Here is a 17,644-nt window from a genome sequence, read left to right as displayed (position 1 = left end):
GGAGCCTCCGGGTGCTCCTCAAGGGGAGCCCCATGTAGAGAGCGTTGCAATAGTCAAGGCGAGAGGTGACGAGGGCGTGAGTGACTGTGCACAGGGAATCCCGATCAAGAAAGGGCCGCAACTGGCGAATCAGGCGAACCTGACAAAAGGTCCCCCTGGTTACAGCCGTCAGATGTTCCTCCAAGGACAGCTGCATATCCAGGAGGACTCCCAGATTGCGAGCCCTCTCTGTGGGGGCCAATGACTCGCCCCCAATAGTCAGTGATGGAGTCAACTGACTATATCGGGATGCCGGGAGCCACAGCCACTCAGTCTTGGAAGGGTTGAGCTTGAGCCTGTTCCTCCCCATCCAGATCCGTACAGCCTCCAGGCACTGGGACATCACTTCAAGGGCATCGTTGGGGTGGCCTGGGGTGGAGATGTACAGCTGGGTGTCATCAGCGTACTGGTGGTATCTCACCCCAAAGCCACGGATGATCTCACCCAGCGGCTTCACATAAATGTTGAACAGGAGAGGCGAGAGGACCGATCCCTGCGGTACTCCACAAATGAGAGGCCTCGAGGTCGACCTCTGCCCCCCTGCCAACACAAACTGCGACTGGTCGGAGAGAAAGGAGGAGAACCACCGCAACACGGTGCCTCCCACCCCCAACTCTTCCAGCCGGTGCAGCATGATACCATGGTCGATGGTATCAAAAGCCGCTGAGAGGTCTAACAGGACCAGAACAGAGGAACAACCCCTGTCCCGAGCCCTCCAGAGATCATCAACCAACGCGACCAATGCCGTTTCTGTGCTGTGCCCAGACCTGAAACCCGACTGGAACGGATCTAGATAAGATGTTTCCTCCAGGAATTGCGGAAACTGTCGTGCGACCACACTCTCAACAACCTTCGCCATAAAGCGAAGGTTGGAGACAGGACGATAGTTGGCCAATATTGCCGGATCCAGGGACGGCTTCTTGAGGAGAGGCCTCACCACCGCCTCTTTCAAGGCGGTGGGGAAGTAACCCTCACTCAACGAAGTGTTGATAACACCCTGGAGCCAGCCTCGTGTAACCTCCCGGGAAGCCAGTACCAACCAGGAGGGACACGGGTCCAGTAAACATGTGGCCGCACTAAGTCTCCCCAAAATCCTGTCCACATCATCAGGAGTCACAGCATCAAACTCCTCCCAGATAACATTCTCAAGACTATTCCTCGTCACCCTGCCCTGATCTACCCAGTCAGAGTCCAAATCCCCCCGGATCTGGGCGATTTTGTCATACAGGTATTGTCCGAAATCCTCCGCCCTGCCTTCTAAGGGATCCTCCCGCACTCCCGGATGGAGCAGGGCGCGGGTCACCCTAAACAGGGTGGCCGGACGATTCCCTGATGACGCAATAGAGGCGGAAAAGTAGTTAGACTTTGCCGTCTCTATCGCCACTAGGTAGGCCTTAATATGCGACCTTACCAGTGTTCGATCAGATTCAGCGAGACTGGCCCTCCAACCGCTCTCCAGGCGTCTTTTCCGGCGCTTCATTTCCCTCAGCTCCTCAGTAAACCAAGGAGCCGCACGGGATCGGCATCGGGTCAGAGGCCGCAAAGGCACAACTCGGTCCAAGGCCCCACCAGCCGCCCGATCCCAGGCGGCTACCAGGTCCTCGGCCGAGTTATGTGCTAGATCCTCAGGAAATGGCCCAAGCTCCGTCTGGAACCTATCAGGATCCATCAGGCGCCTGGGGCGGATCCATCTAATTGGATCCGCCTCCCTGCGGCGAGGGGTCGCGGTTCGAAGATCTAGGCGAAGGAGTGAGTGGTCAGACCATGACAAGGGTTCCATGTCTATATCCCCTATAACAAGACCACTCAACCACTGGCCAGAGACAAAAATCAGGTCCAGAGTGTGACCTCCCCTGTGAGTAGGGCCATGAACTAACTGGGTCAGGTCCATGGCCGTCATGGAAGCCATGAACTCCCGAGCCACCTCAGACGTTTCACCGACGGATGGCAAGTTGAAATCACCCATGACTAAAAGCCTGGGTGTATCTACTGCCACCGTGGCTATCACGTCGAGTAGCTCAGGTAGGGCTGTTGCCACGCGGCAGGGAGCCAGGTACGTAAGCAACAAGCCCATCTGAACCCCACAGCCCCACCTCACAAGGAGGGACTCACATCCGGCTATCTGAGGCACAGCGGTCTCCCTCGGACCCAGATCCTCGTTAATAATAACCGCCACCCCCCCGCCCCTCCCCTGAGCCCTCGGCTGATGGAATTTTGCTGGCAGAGGCACCGCGGGCCGGTGCTTTGCTGTTTCCAGGGTGTCCCTGTAGGCCAGATCTAAGCACCCCACGAGCTGGACCCAGCTTCTGAGCCTTGAGTTTGACATCCCTGTCCTAGAATTTTGTAGGCGGAGTTATTCCATTTTTAGCCAATCAGCCAATATTATCAGCCAATAAGGATGTCCTAAAAAAACCAGGCTTAAAAATAAACATCGAGTGCTTACGCAATGCCGTAAAACATCCAACATTCAACATGGCTGCTATATGAGCTTTTCCTATTCCCTTCTGCCCCAGACATATTACCTCTTCCATTTTCTTACGAAGCAGAAGCTGCTTTCTCTTCTCAGCCCCCTGCTTCTTTTTGTCTTCTTGAGCCAAACTGAGGCGACGGTTCTCTTCAGCGAGCTCTTCAAGTTTTTCCAGTTCTTGGTTAATTAGATCTAAATATCTTTATTTTTAGAAAAGAAACATGAAGAATTAAAAGTCTGAGATCCCATCTGAGATTCAAACTACATCCCCTTCTCTTAGATTTTGGAATATATATATGGTAGAGAGTAAAGAGGATGGCCTTGAAGGAGGGTGCATCAGTTACTACGGCAACGAGTAGATAAATATTCTTGAAACCTCTATGAGGACGGAGGGTTACAAAAACTTCCCAGACAGGCAATCCCTAATTCACATGATATATAAGAAAAGAAGAAGCAGATGCCTAGTTGCCAGATTTTGCTACTACTGTATATTTAATCTTAATAAAAGTAGTGTCAGGTCTACATGGCATCTGTTTCTTGGTCTGATCCACCTTCTAGGGCTGACAGATACTCACCAATAGAAGACAGTATTTCAGGGATGAAATCCAAAATTTTTCCCTACCGGTTCTGTGGGCTTGGCTTGGTGGGCGTGGCAGGGGAAGGATTTTGCAAAATCTCCATTCCCACCCCAAATACCAAAGTGGTATTTGCCGGTTCTCCAAACTACTCAAAATTTCCGCTACCGGTTCTCCAGAACCTGTTAGAACCTGCTGGATTTCACCCCTGCAATATTTGTAGTTCACCAAACTGTGGGGTCATTGTCCCAAAAGTGCTTTTTCAAGAGGCAACTGGACTTTCTGGTTTTTCTTTGAAGACATTTCGCTTCTCATGCAAGAAGCTGCTTCAGCTCTGACTGGATGATGAGGATTCTTCTGCAAAAAACATCACGATACATCACCATCCGTCATGTGACACGATCAAGTTTTACACCCGTGTTCTAAACGCTTCACTATCAAATTAGGCAACATCATCAGTGCACCAAGGACCCCACAGATAGTCACCCTAAGTGGGCAGATTGGAATGTGGACAACATATTGAGGGCTGTATCAGAAAACAGCAGCCCTTTGACTAATCATCATTGGCAACTTGTTGAGATTGCTCCCTCTCTACTCCCCAGTAGTTGCTCAGTTCACAATTTTCTTTTCCAGATTAGGCAAGTCCAGCTCAAAAAATGGGCTGGCTGGTAGACATCCATCTAGGTCAGTCTTGGCAAACCTTTTTGGCACCAAGTGCCATCACGGATCTAGGTGATGCTTGAAGCCAATGCTTTAATTGTATAATTTTAGATTATTTTTATTTTTAAAATATCATATCTAAGTATAGAGCCCGATGGTTGCCAAGGAATGTGCTAGGGCACGGGTGTCAAACTCGATTGCATCATGTGATGTATCGGGACATATCAAGTCTTTTTGCCTTCACGGAGCCAGAGTGGGTGTGGCCTGCGCATGACGCATCTGGCCCATGGGCTGCCAGTTTGATACCCCTGTGCCAGGGGCTTGTTTGGAAGGATAATTCTATTTTCTGCATAAAGTAAGAGAAAACAGGTATGCAGTATCTATCATTTGTGCTGGTCACCAGTGGAGACTCCTTTCCACAACAACACTGTTTCCACCTATTATCCATCAGTTTCGAACCAATCCATGACCACTCAATGGTGTTGCTGTACTCTGAAGCTGGCAGAAATGAAGACCCCTTAAGACAGTGTTCCAGAGGTGGCATTCAGCAGGTTCTGACCAGTTCTGGAGAACCAGTAGTGGAAATTTTAAGTAATTTGGAGAACCAGTAAAAACCACCTCTGACTGATCCCGCCCCCATCTATTCTCTGCCTCCTGAGTCCCAGCTCGGGAGGAAATGGGGATTTTGCAGTATCCTTCCCCTGGAGTGGGGAGGGAATGGAGATTTTACAGTATCCTTCCGCTGCCACGCCCACCAAGCCATGCGCCACCAAGTCATGCCACGCCCACCAAGTCATGCCCACACAACCGGTAATAAAAAAATTTGAATCCCACCACTGCAGTGTTCTCCAACGTTGACCAACATTGACCATGCTGGCTGGGGAAATCTGGGATTTGAAGTCCACATACTGTATCTTAAAGTTGCTAAAATTGGGAAATACTACCTTAAGGGGAATAAGAGGAACTTAAAAGAATGGTGTCCTATCAATTATTATATCCCCTAAGCTACCACCAGCCTTCAAGTCTGAGATCTGAAACTATTCTGTTGACCTTTACCTTGCTAATACAATAGTATGATTCCTTCACAAATACTTACTTATGGTTATAACCCTGTTTTATTTATGAAGTTGTTACAATTTGAAGAGTTTGCAAAGACTCTGAATCATAAAGTAATCACATGAGCTGCATTTATACAATATAGAAGGCTAAAATATCAATGGCTAGCTTGTGGTTAAATAGCCTAAGGCCCTTTCTGAACTACAAAGTGCCATCCAGGTCTCCTGGAATCAGAAAGTACAGCAGTTCTTTGCTGTCCCCATTGCTGATCTCTATCTTGTATCTATGAGTTTTGTTCCTAGCTTTGCCTTGATTTGGGGGTGAGTTATCTGAGATAGGCAAAGATATTGGTTTATCATTCTAATTCTACTCTCCTCCCTGTTCCAAATGCACTGGCTTGTAATTAGGACTGAATGACTGAGGCTTTTATTTATTTATTTATAGATAAAAGAAAGGGTGATATATGGGAAGAAGAGATCTTTTGTTGAAATGTCAGAGAAGATGATAAGTTACTGAAATTGTTTGTACTTGTCTTGATGAAGGGGGAAGTCATTTCTTTATATAGCTTTATTTTTTTATTTTTCTCTGTACTTTTTGTATTTTATATTTTTCTTAGTTTGTGTTTTTTTAATCTTTGTAATTGTAAACTTTAATAAAAAATTTATTATTAAAAGAAAGAGAACAAGGGTTAAAAGGACTGAGCATTTTTAGTCCAAAGAAGAGAATGCTAAGAGGAGACATGACAGCAGTCTTCCAATAATTAAAGAATGGCCACAGAGAAGGACTGGGAATTTATTTTCTGACCGCCTGAGGGTAGGAAAAGAATCTTAGCTTCACAGAGGGAGATCCAAACTCAAAATAAGGAGAAAGTTCCTGGCTGTAAGATTTAGGAATAGCTTTTCTCCTAGCACGTTGCCTGGATCACTGCCATATTAACCGGAGCAATCCAGATGGCAGAATCCCCTATTGCAAAGGGAAACCACAGCTATTTGCATTTTATTTTATTTTGCTTTTTTCCCCAAGATGTCAGTCCTGGTGTAACGAATGACATGATAGCAGCCTTCCAGGATTTGAGGGGCTGTCACAAAGAAGAGAGGATTCACTCATTTTCCAAAGCACCTGAAGGCAGGACAAGAAACAACGGATGGAAACTAACCAAGGAGAGAAGCAACCTGGAATTAAGGAGAAATTTCCTAACAGTGAGGACAATGAACCAGTGGAACAGCTTGCCACAATTTAATTTAATTTAATTTAATTTCCAATTTATATACCGCCCTTCTCCCTGAGGACTCAGGGCGGTGTACAGCCAAGATAAAAAACAGAGAATACAAATATTAAAACATTTAAATATATATATAAATTTTGGCCCGAAAGTTAAGAATCACAAACTAATTAAAAGAATCTAAAAATTTCTTCTAAGCCAACCCGGCTTGCTGAAAAAGATAGGTTTTCAGGGAACGACGGAAGGCATTGAGGTCATGGATTCTTCTTATCTCTGGGGGCAGCTGATTCCAGAGGGTAGGTGCCCCCACAGAGAAGGCCCTCCCCCTGGGAGTCACCAGCCTACATTGTTTGGCTGATGGCACCCTGAGGAGGCCCTCTCTGTGGGAGCGCACAGGTCGATGGGAGGTCGTCGGTAGCAGCAGGCGGTCTCGGAGATAGCTAGGCCCTATGCCATGGAGCGCTTTAAAGGTGATAACCAACACCTTGAAGCGCACCCGGAAGACCACTGGGAGCCAGTGTAGCTCGCGCAGGAGCGGTGTTACATGGGAGTGCCATGTTGCTCCCAACACTACCCGCGCTGCTGCATTCTGGACCAGCTGGAGCCTCCGGGTGCTCTTCAAGGGGAGCCCCATGTAGAGAGCGTTGCAGTAGTCAAGGCGAGAGGTGACGAGGGCGTGAGTGACTGTGCACAAGGAATCCCGATCAAGAAAGGGCCGCAACTGGCGAATCAGGCGAACCTGATAAAAGGTCCCCCTGGTAACAGCCGTTAGATGTTCCTCCAAAGACAGCTGCCTATCCAGGAGGACTCCCAGATTGCGAGCCCTTTCAGTGGGGGCCAAAGACTCGCCCCCAATAGTCAGCGATGGAGTCAACTGACTATATCGGGATGCCGGGAGCCACAGCCACTCAGTCTTGGAAGGGTTGAGCCTGAGCCTGTTCCTCCCCATCCAGATCCGCACAGCCTCCAGGCACTGGGACATCACTTCAAGGGCATCGTTGGGGTGGCCTGGGGTGGAGATGTACAGCTGGGTGTCATCAGCGTACTGGTGGTATCTCACCCCAAAGCCACGGATGATCTCGCCCAGCAGCTTCACATAAATGTTGAACAGAAGGGGCGAGAGGACCGATCCCTGCGGCACTCCACAAATGAGAGGCCTCGAGGTCGACCTCTGCTCCCCTGCCAACACAAACTGCAACCGGTCAGAGAGAAAGGAGGAGAACCACCGCAACACAGTGCCTCCCACCCCCAACTCTTCCAGCCGGTGCAGCATGATACCATGGTCGATGGTATCAAAAGCCGCTGAGAGATCTAATAGGACCAGAACAGAGGAATAACCCCTGTCCCGGGCCCTCCAGAGATCATCCACCAACGCGACCAATGCCGTTTCCGTGCTGTGCCCAGACCTGAAACCCGACTGGAACGGATCTAGATAGGATGTTTCCTCCAGGAATTGTGGAAACTGTTGCGCGACCACACTCTCAACAACCTTCGCAATGAAGCGGAGGTTGGAAACAGGACGATAGTTGGCCAATATTGCTGGATCCAGGGACGGCTTCTTGAGGAGAGGCCTCACCACCGCCTCTTTCAGGGCAGCGGGGAAGTGACAAGAAGTTATGGGTGCTCCATTGGAAGTTTTTAAGAAGAAACTGGACAGTCATTTGTCTGAAACAGTATAGGGTTGAGTATAGGGTTGCTTGAGCAGGGAACTGAACTAGAAGACTTCCAAGGTTCCTTCCAGCTCTATCCTGATTAAATGGAACTAAGGAGAAATTTCTTGACAGAACAATTAACCGGTGGAACTGCTTGCCTCCAGAAGTTGTGGGTGCTCCATCCCTGGAGGTTTTTAAGAAGAGACTGGACAGCCATTTGAAATGGCCTAGGGTCTCCCACTTGAGCAGGGGGGTTGACTAGAAGACCTCCAAGGTCGCTTCCAATTCTGTTAAGAGTTGCAGGTAGTCTATCACTGAAGGCTTTCAAACAAAGATTAAGCCATCAGTACGCTGATGACACCCAGCTGTACATCTCCACCCCGGATCACCCCAACGATGCCCTTGAAGTGATGTCCCGGTGCCTGGAGGCCGTACGGATCTGGATGGGGAGGAACAGGCTCAGGCTCAACCCATCCAAGACCGAGTGGCTGTGGTTTCCAACGTCCCGATATAGTCAGTTGACGCCATCACTGACTATTGGGGGCGAATCATTGGCCCCCACGGAGAGGGCTCGCAACTTGGGCGTCCTCCTGGATTCACGGCTGTCTTTAGAAGAGCACTTGACGGCCGTGACCGGGAGGATTTTTTATCAGGTCCGCCTGATTCGCCAGTTGCGTCCCTTTCTGGATCGGGACTCGTTACGCACGGTCACTCATGCCCTCGTCACCTCCCGCCTGGACTATTGTAATGCTCTCTACATGGGGCTCCCCTTGAGGAGCACCCGGAGGCTCCAATTGGCGCAGAGTGCGGCCGCGCGGGTGGTAATGGGAGCGACATGGCGCTCCCATGTGACACCTCTCCTGCGCGAGCTGCACTGGCTCCCGGTGGTCTTCCGGGTGCGCTTCAAGGTTTTGGTTACCACCTTTAAAGCGCTCCATGGCTTAGGGCCTGGTTATTTACGGGACCGCCTACTACCACCAATAGCCTCCCACCGGCCAGTACGCTCTCATAGAGAGGGACTCCTCCGGGTGCCGTCAGCCAAACAGTGTCGACTGGCGGCCCCTAGGGGGAGAGCCTTCTCTGTGGGGGCACCTACCATCTGGAATGAGCTCCCCCCGGAGATACGGAGGATCCCGGATCTGCGCTCCTTCCGCCGTGCTGTGAAGACCTTTTTATTCCATCAAGCGGGCTTGGCCTAATCTCTTCCCTTTTTAAATATGTAAATTTTAATCTGTTTTTAAATTATTGGGGTATTTTAATTTGTCTGGGCCAAATAATTTAATTTGATTTTATCGGGTTTTTAAATTTTGTGTATTTATGTATTTTATTGTTGGTGGTTCACCGCCCTGAGTCCTTCGGGAGTAGGGCGGTATACAAATCAAATAAACTAAACTAAACTAAACTAACTAAACTAAGCCAGGGATCTCCAAACTTAGCAACTTTGAGACTTGTGAACTTCAACTCTCAGAATTCCCCAGCCAGCAAAGCTGGCTGAAGAATTCTGGGAGTTGAAGTCCACAAGTCTTTTTTTTTTTTTTATTTGATTTATATGCTGCCCTTCTCCGGAGACTCAGGGCAGCTTACAATGCATTAAGCAATAGCCTTCATACTTTTGTATATTTATACAAAGTCAGCTTATTGCCCCCACAAACTGGGTCCTCATTTCACCTACCTTAGAAAGGATGGAAGGCTGAGTCAACCTTGAGCCTTGGAGAGATTTGAACCAGCAGTAAATTGCAGGCAGCTGTGTTAATAACAGGGTGCGTAGACCACTGTACTATCAAGTCTTAAAGTTACCAAATTTGGAGACCTCTGGATTAAGCAGTCATTCACTTGCAACGGTCTGAAAGTTGCCGCAGGGCTTGGAATACAAGAGCCTGTGATTCTATGATATCCCTGGAAATGGGAAAAGGATGGGGATTTCCCCACATAGACCAAAACACACAAGGTACAGTTTCTCTGCATAAAGGTGAAAGGTCAGGTATTGCACAAAAAAAAGAAATAATAATAATGTTCCTAGAAAGAGATGCGATGCTAGAATGCTGATTCCCAGCGCAATTATCCAGGATTGGCTTTACCATTAAGCAAATTGACACAATGACTTCGGAAAACATTTGCTCAGGGAATCCAGCAAAGTGCGGGAAAAGAGAACTGTATGTACATCCTCTCTGTTGCATTCTTTACCTGTTTCTCATTACATTCTCTTGCTCCTGTATGGTAGGTCTTTCTTCTTTCAATAGCCAGTCTCGGTATTTTGAGGTTTCTATAGCCTCTGGAAGACCATGAGTGTCTTGCAACTTGGTGACTTGTTTCTCCAGCGTTTTCTGGAAATCAGGTAGGAAACAAAAAGTTTGTGATGAAATTAAGAGTTTGTGCAAGATGCTGCCACCATGTTGACACTGTGATAATGCCACATAGTAGCCTGGCTTAGGGCCAAGGAATATTTATGGTGTAATTTCTTCAGATTAGAATCAGAAAGTCCCCATAGGGCTAGGGTTAAGGTTAGGATGACACTGATTCGCTAAACAAGCTAAATATGTTTTTTGGATGGTTTGAGACCACAAATAACGTTCCAGCAAGGAAGGCTGTTCACCTCCCTGATAAGCAGCTATTCAGGTTTGATACAACCAGTGGTGGGATTCAGCCAGTTCGCACCACTTTGGGAGAACCGGTTGTTAACTTTCTGAGCAGTTTGGCAAACTGATTGTTGGAAGAAATCATTAGGGCAGAGAACCGGTTGTTAAATTACTTGAATCCCACCACTGGATACAACCACTGTTTGGTAGGTCCTGTGGAAAGTCAATATTCGGAAAGCTGCTGGTCCTGATAATATCCTTGGGCGAATACTTAAGGAGTGTGCTGATCAGCTGGCTACTGTTCTCACAGACATCTTCAACCTCTCGTTGCATCAGGCCATGGTTCCATCATGTCTTAAGACTGCAATCATTGTATCAGTGTCCAAAAAGACTATCATCACATGCCTTAATGATTACTGTCCAGTTGCACTCACTTCCATTATGATGAAGTGTTTTGAGAGATTGGTAAAGGACTATATGGTTTCATGCCTTCCCTCTACATTTGACTCATTACAGTTTCCTGTGTCAGATGAGAAGAGCACATCTTTCTCCTTCTGTTCTGGCCACTTTTTTACAAAGGCACAATTGAGAGCGTTTTAACAAACTGCATCACTGTTTGGTTTGGTGGCAGCAGTGCCTCAGATAGAAAGTCCATACAGAGAATGGTAAGGACAGCCGAGAAGATTATAGGAAGCTCGCTTCCTGTTATTCAGGATACTGCTTATAAACGCTATGTGCTTAGAGCTCAAAGCATTCTCAGAGACCTCACACATTCACTTTACCATCTGTTTCTGTTGCTCCCCTCTGGGAAGAGGTTTCAAAGTATTTCCAGTAGGACTACCAGATTCTGTACCAGCTTTGTTCCCTATGCCATCCGTCTGGTAAACTGGCAAGATTCATTTTGATCGCCATGTACATATCTACATCTGAACTAGACTGTGTTGTTTAATATATATGGGTATAGGCATAATTTTGTATTTATTTATTTTGCCGTGTTTATGTAGTGTATATTATGTAGTATATATTGGTGGAGACCCTTTGAGAGCAATGAAATTTCATTTTAATGTATGCTGATTAGTGTACATTCAAAGTGACAATAAAGTTATTCTAAGTTCTAAATTCTAAAGCACAGTTTAACTGTGGAAATCACTGCCAGCATGAGTGATGAAAACAGCCAATTTGGGGGATTTAAAATGAACATTCATCAGGCCTTCAAAGGCTACTAATACTGATAACTGTTTATTAAGTTTTGAGTTATGGGCAACATGCTTTATATATTAGTTTCTAGGTAACAACTGCAGAAAGGAGTATTGCCATTTAATCGAAGGCGATGAGGTTCCCAAATGCATCTAGAAAGCGGGAACTGATGAGCTCTGGGCCTAATCAAGCAGCACTCTTCCTGTGCTGCTTGATTACCAGCTAGATTTTCTAAATAGTACATATTCAATGGATACTAAAACAAGACATTATATTTACAACGTTCTTGTTAGCATAGGATGAAATTTCAAGTGGTTCCAGGACTTACTTGTTCTCTTAGGTAGTGTTTCTCAAACTCCAGCTTGCGGGAGGTCAGATACTGTCTATATTCATTAAATTCCTTCAAGGTGCACACAACCTAAATAACAAAAGGTGAGAAAATAGCAGCTTGTATTGAGCAGCTTACCAAGCTAGTTTAATGCTTATCATTGCAGGACCATCAGAAATACAAAAGGAGAAGCCTAATCCAAAATATATCTAGGCCTTGTTTCTGATAAATACATTTAATGTGTTTGTCCCAAAGGTGCTTTTTCAAAAAGTAACTAGACTTTCTTGTTTTTCTTTGAAGACGTTTCGCTTTTCATCCAAGAAGCTTCTTCAGCTCTTCAAAGAGAAACAGGAAAGTCCAGTTGCCTCTTGAAAAAACACTTTTGGGACAACCATGACCTGGATGACTGAGGAGCTCCATAGACATTTAATGTGTTTGTTTAAAATGTCGGTCTTATTTTCTTAATATATTTTATATGCCTCACACTCAGTGGTGGAATTCAAATTTTTTTATTACAGGTTCTGTGGGCGTGGCTTGGTGGGCGTGGCAGGGGAAGGATACTGAAAAATTTCCATTCCCACCCCACTCCAGTGGAAGGATACTGCAAAATCCCCATTCCCTCCCCACTCCTGGGGGAAGGATATTGCAAAATCGCCATTCCCACCCCACTCTGGGGTCAGCCAGAGGTGGTATTTGCCGGTTCTCCAAACCACTCAAAATTTCTGCTGTCAGAATAAATATTCTCAAAATGTTTGAAAACCCCTCTGATAAGCAAAGTCAATGAGGAAGCCAGATTCACTTACCAACCATGTTACTAATTTAGCAACTGCAGTGACTCACTTAACAACTGTGGAAAGAAAGGTTGAAAAATTTGGCCAAACTCATCTCACTTGGCAATGGAAATTTGGGGCTCAATTTTGGTCATAAATCAAGGAGTTAGGTTTAATTGGAATTTAAACAATCTAATTGTGCATAGGATCATATTCTGGAATCTGGCTTCCCCATTGATTTTGCTTATCAGAAGGCTGCAAAAGGTGGATCGTATGATCCTCAGAACACTGCAATCATCATAAATATAAGTGAGTTGCCAAGCATCCGAATCATATTCTGGAATCAGAATATGGTAATACTATATATTTACGCTGGTAGCTTAAGGCATAGCTGTGTGATAAAGTTCATGGACAGTTATACAGACGTGCTACTGTACCAATGGACTTATATTTACAATGGACTATTCAGACATGCCAAATGTCATTTAGTATTTGCAACAATCATGATTATATGCATTATTAGGTCACAGATTGTTAGAGGTTGAGGGGTCATTAAGACTATCAAACGTTCTGTACAGGAGTCCAATATCACTGAAAGGCAATAGAATATTTCCCTTAATATAGAGAATAGAGCTTATCGTGGCTTAAGACATGAGCTCTAGAGTTGGATACACCTTTTAAAGGCAGCAATCTTCATTTTTGTGCAAATTAACATGAATCGTTCAGTGATCAAAAAATGGAAAGGGAAAATGAATTGATGCCAAAATCCAGAATAAGAACGGTTCTTTGAAAATGTGAATGAATATATGCCCACCAGCCTATGTACTTGCATGGCATTCTGAGTCAAATTAAAAATATCTGAAACCAACGTGAAATATATCAATATGTCTAACATTAAAAGAAAATAATTTTGCGTAAAACATGTTGTTTTCCAAAATCATTGAGTAAAACGTACCTAAAACCATAAGGTGCTCAGCACAAGCCACAACTGTGCTGGTGGCTTGTGTTGAGCATAAGTGACAAGAATAGGTGACAAGGATAAAATGCCTAAGTATCAGATTACGTATTGTTTTCAATCTGTAAACCAGGAATATCTGTTGAGTATGTCAGAATTCAGGAAAAACAGACTTGGGTGTGTTAGCATGTATTCTGCATCTGTTTGCAGGATTGCAGGATTACAAGGACCTTGTGTAGGAAATCTACACAAGGTCCAATTTAGGACTCTCTTGAGAATTTTCCAAAAGTTAGAAGATAAAGAAAATGTGTCTGTGTAGACATTGAAGGCACCCACGGATAGCAGCGCCAAGTTCAAAGTTTGTATTTAACATCACAAATAGACTTCAGAATAAGACTGTCTAACTGTAATATTTACCGCTGTTTAGTTCAGGGTCTATTTTTTCCTCTACCATGTTACTGATTGTTGCTTTAGTAACTTTAATAGAAGACAGAATGGGCACAAACTTACTTTGTTTTTGTCAGTGATCAGGCCAGACTTTTTCAGTCTCTGCAGATTGTCTTTACGCTTGTAGTAAGCACGCAAGTGGGGGTCATGAAGACTTTTGTATTTGGGGGCCATGATCTTACAGTATGGGTCACTCAGATCAAAAGTAGCTGATGGCTGATAAAGCTGAAAGAAACACAAAAGATTGATGAGAACAAAGAAAGTTGGCATACCATATAACCTATTGGGATCCTCCCCTGGGAAAAAACCCCACCATGCTTGATCTATCAATTACTTCAGAGGAAATACAAAGAAATATTATGTTATGCTAGGAAAGAACCTAAGAAAAAAAAATACATATAAAAGCATGCCAAAGAGCCTCTCTTTGAGGCAGATGCGTGGTTTAGAAATATGATAGATGATAAATAGATAGATAGATAGATAGATAGATAGATAGATAGATAGACAGATAAGATAGATATCCTGTTTTCCCAAAAATAAGACCTTCCCCGAAAATAAGACCTAGCCTGATTTTAGTGTGTTCCTAATATAAGCCCTACCCCAAAATAAGCCCTAGTTAAGGTTGTCTGCAATGGGGTGGGTGTAGAAAGCACCGGAGGCAGCAAGGGCACAGGGGCTGATGGTGTCCAGCAGCAGCTGCAGTCTGCACAGTGCAGGTGAGTTGATTATCTGTAAAAGCAGAAGGTGGACGTAGAGGCGGGGGAGGAGGCATGCAATCTGGACGCACTGCACAGGATGCAGGAAATCTGAGTGTTGATGGGTCACAGCAGGCAGGCGGCCATGGGAGGCTCGTCTTCACACGGTGGCACCAGCAGCAGACAGAGGCAGAGGCGCAGGGGGGAAGGCAGGTGATCCTGGTGCACCACGCGAGCAAACCAAGAAACATGAAGACGAGCCTCCCACAGCCACCCACCCACTCTGTCCCACCATCTCTCAGTTTGCTTGCTCCATTGCGACCACGAGCAATGGGCCGTGGGCCGGCGGCCATGCAGGGTCTTGCTGGATGGGGTTGCGAAAGCCACAGCTGCGAGGCAAGGCAGGTGTCAGGGCATGGATGGCCTGGCTGCGGGGACCTGAGGTAAGCCAGTGCAGGGTGCATGGGGCAGCTCCATCCCCTGCGTCACAGCAGTGGCACTGGCGCACTGCGTGGCCTCCTGCCCTGTTGTGGCTGTGAGCAAGCAGAAGTAGTGGGCCTCCTGTACAGTAGGAAAAAAAATAAGACATCCCCCGAAAAGAGAGGGGGGGAGGGAGAGAGAGAGAGAATTCCCACACTGGTTTTTACTAAGAAAGGTAGCTTCAAGAGAGAGGAAAGTGGCAGGAAACAGACGAATTAAGGGTTCTTTCCCACTTTTACTTCTGAATTTCTTTCTCAGGATAGTTTCAATTATTTTAAAATAACACTGGGACACTTCTACAAGTTTTCATGCAATATGCCCCATAAAAATGGTTTCTTGTTGCATGCTTTTGTATTTTGTGTCCACAACATTTTATGGAAAGCAGAACTGGGATAGTCTCTCTTCACCTTTTCACCCAAATTTGTTCTGTAAAACATGGTATTGGAGCCAGGCAGAAGTGGGATCTTGGTGAAAAGTGGCATGTCCAGAATTTGATTGGGTCCTACAACTGGCATCTGTTTCCCAGGACCCAACTAGAAAAGAAAAAAACATAGAGGAAGCATGTTATTCATTATCTGTTTTGCATAACTCAGCAGCAATTTGCTTTAGTATTTTAACATCTCCAAGAATATGCACAAGCTTTGGTCTTGGTTTGATTTGATCTCCCCTTCCAAGCCAGAGCTAATTTGTATGAGTTTGTTTATCAAATGTATTTGCCACCATCTCATGGTTCAGGTGACTCTGAGCAACTTACACCAAAATAAAATTCACAAGCATTCAACAATTATATGTCATGCAGCTTGCATAACAATGGTGTTACATGTGTCATATTAGGAGCCTTCAAAACTCTCTGCACCAATGCATTCTGGATCAATTGTACCTTCTAAATACTCTTCAAAGGTAGCAGAACAGAATAACAGAGTTGGAAGGGTCCTTGGAGGTCTTCTAGTCCAACCCCCTGCTTAGGCAGGAACCCCTACACCATTTCAGACAAATAGTTATCCAATATCTTCTTTAAAACTTCCAGTGTTGGAGCATTCACAACTTCTGGAGGAAGTTGTTCCAGTGATTCATTGTTCTAACTGTCAAGAAATTTCTGCTTAATTCTAGGCTGCTTCTCTCGATTAGTTTCCACCCATTGCTTCTTGTCCTGTGCTTTGGAGAATAGCTGGACTCCCTCTTCTTTGTGGCAGCCCCTGAGATATTGGAACACTGCTATCATGTCTCTCCTAGTCCTTCTTTTCATTAAACTAGACATACCCAGTTCCTGCAACCATTCTTCACATGTTTTGGCCTCCAGTCTCCTGATCATCTTTGTTGTTCTTCTCTGCACTCTTTCTAGAGTCTCCACATCTTAGCAGTAAAATGTGTTGCAATAATCCAAGTATGAGATGTCCAGGGCTAAGCGCAGAGCCTCAAAATCCAGAAAAGAGTGCAATTGGCGCACCACACAAAGTTGTGTGGAAGGTCTCCTATCCATGACTGTCATGAGTCTAGGAGAACCCACAAGTTGCACACTGGGCCTATCTGGAATAGTGTCACCCCATCCAGAACTAATGGTGATACGCCTCCAGATTCCGAGGCTCTGCATACCCACAGCCACTCCATCTCACCAAGGTTCAGTTGAAGCCTGTTATCCCCCATTCAGGCCCCCACAGCCTCCAGGCTCTGCAAATTTTCAGAACTCAACTGTATGTACTGCATCTTTTTCCCCATTTCATTCTTCTTTTCTTCCAAAAGCTCAGACAACATCCAATTTTTCCTTGTCATAGATTACTTGGCTATTGGGACTTTATAAATTTTGATTATTTTTTACACATTTCTGAAAAGGCTCTATTTGTCTGGAGGGGGAAAAATATTTATTTCTTGGTCCCAAATAAATCCCACTATATTTATGCCTTTTATATGAATAAATATTTCAGGGGAATTTACAGACACTTTGCTTGGCTTCTGCCAGACACCAAGTCTCACCTATTTTTTTAACATTTTCAATAGTTTTAATTAAAACAAACATAAAATCTAATATTCATCAATACACCACCTCTCAATTTTAGAAACAAAGTATACGACATAAATATCATTGTACAGAAAGACTGCATTAAACCAGAAGTTGGAATAATAGTCTATATGGCCAGATTTAACGTATTAAAGGATTGAGCTTGTTCTATATTGGCATTTTATTTATTTATTCTACAGCTTCTGATATTTTACTATTATCTTTAATTTCTTCAACATCACTTATTTACTTACTACTTCGTATAGTTTTGATCATATTAGCAATGCTATATTTTAGTTGTACTTCATCATAATTGTTATAATCTACCAATAAAATATTTAAATGTAAAAAAAACAGATCACCTCTCCTTCCTCATGTAGGCTTCATTAATATTCCTATAAACTAAAAGTTGTACATGGCCACATCAATGACTTATCTTTAAGTGAATGGTTATATGTTAAATAGTAACCACTTTAAGTCAGTGATGTGGCAGACATTTTGTGACAGCACCCATTACACACACACACAC

At 45.0% G+C, this 17,644-nt stretch overlaps 1 protein-coding gene across 7 annotated transcripts in view; it reads right to left on the bottom strand.

The window, feature by feature from the left end:
* The window catches only part of FSIP2 (fibrous sheath interacting protein 2), a 69,679-nt gene that overhangs the window by 50,616 nt on the left and 1,419 nt on the right, over positions 1-17,644 (bottom strand). For 5 of the 7 annotated variants that reach the window (XM_060693143.2, XM_087883395.1, XM_087883397.1 and 2 more), the window contains exons 2-6: positions 15,527-15,652; positions 14,008-14,169; positions 11,773-11,862; positions 9,856-9,995; positions 2,562-2,706 (exon numbers count right to left, since the gene is read on the bottom strand). In XM_060693143.2, coding sequence (XP_060549126.2) covers positions 2,562-2,706; positions 9,856-9,995; positions 11,773-11,862; positions 14,008-14,169; positions 15,527-15,652 — 663 coding nt within the window. Of the gene's footprint in view, positions 1-2,561; positions 2,707-9,855; positions 9,996-11,772; positions 11,863-14,007; positions 14,170-15,526; positions 15,653-17,477; positions 17,582-17,644 lie in introns of those variants that run through there. The other 2 variants (XM_087883399.1, XM_087883400.1) reach the window with 1 other exon arrangement.

This window comes from Pantherophis guttatus, chromosome 1 (assembly GCF_059756535.1).
Source record: "Pantherophis guttatus breed Tessera chromosome 1, ASM5975653v1, whole genome shotgun sequence".
NCBI lineage: Eukaryota > Metazoa > Chordata > Lepidosauria > Squamata > Colubridae > Pantherophis > Pantherophis guttatus.
Note: the sequence above shows the minus strand (reverse complement) of the source record. Positions and strands in the feature narration are given on the sequence as shown.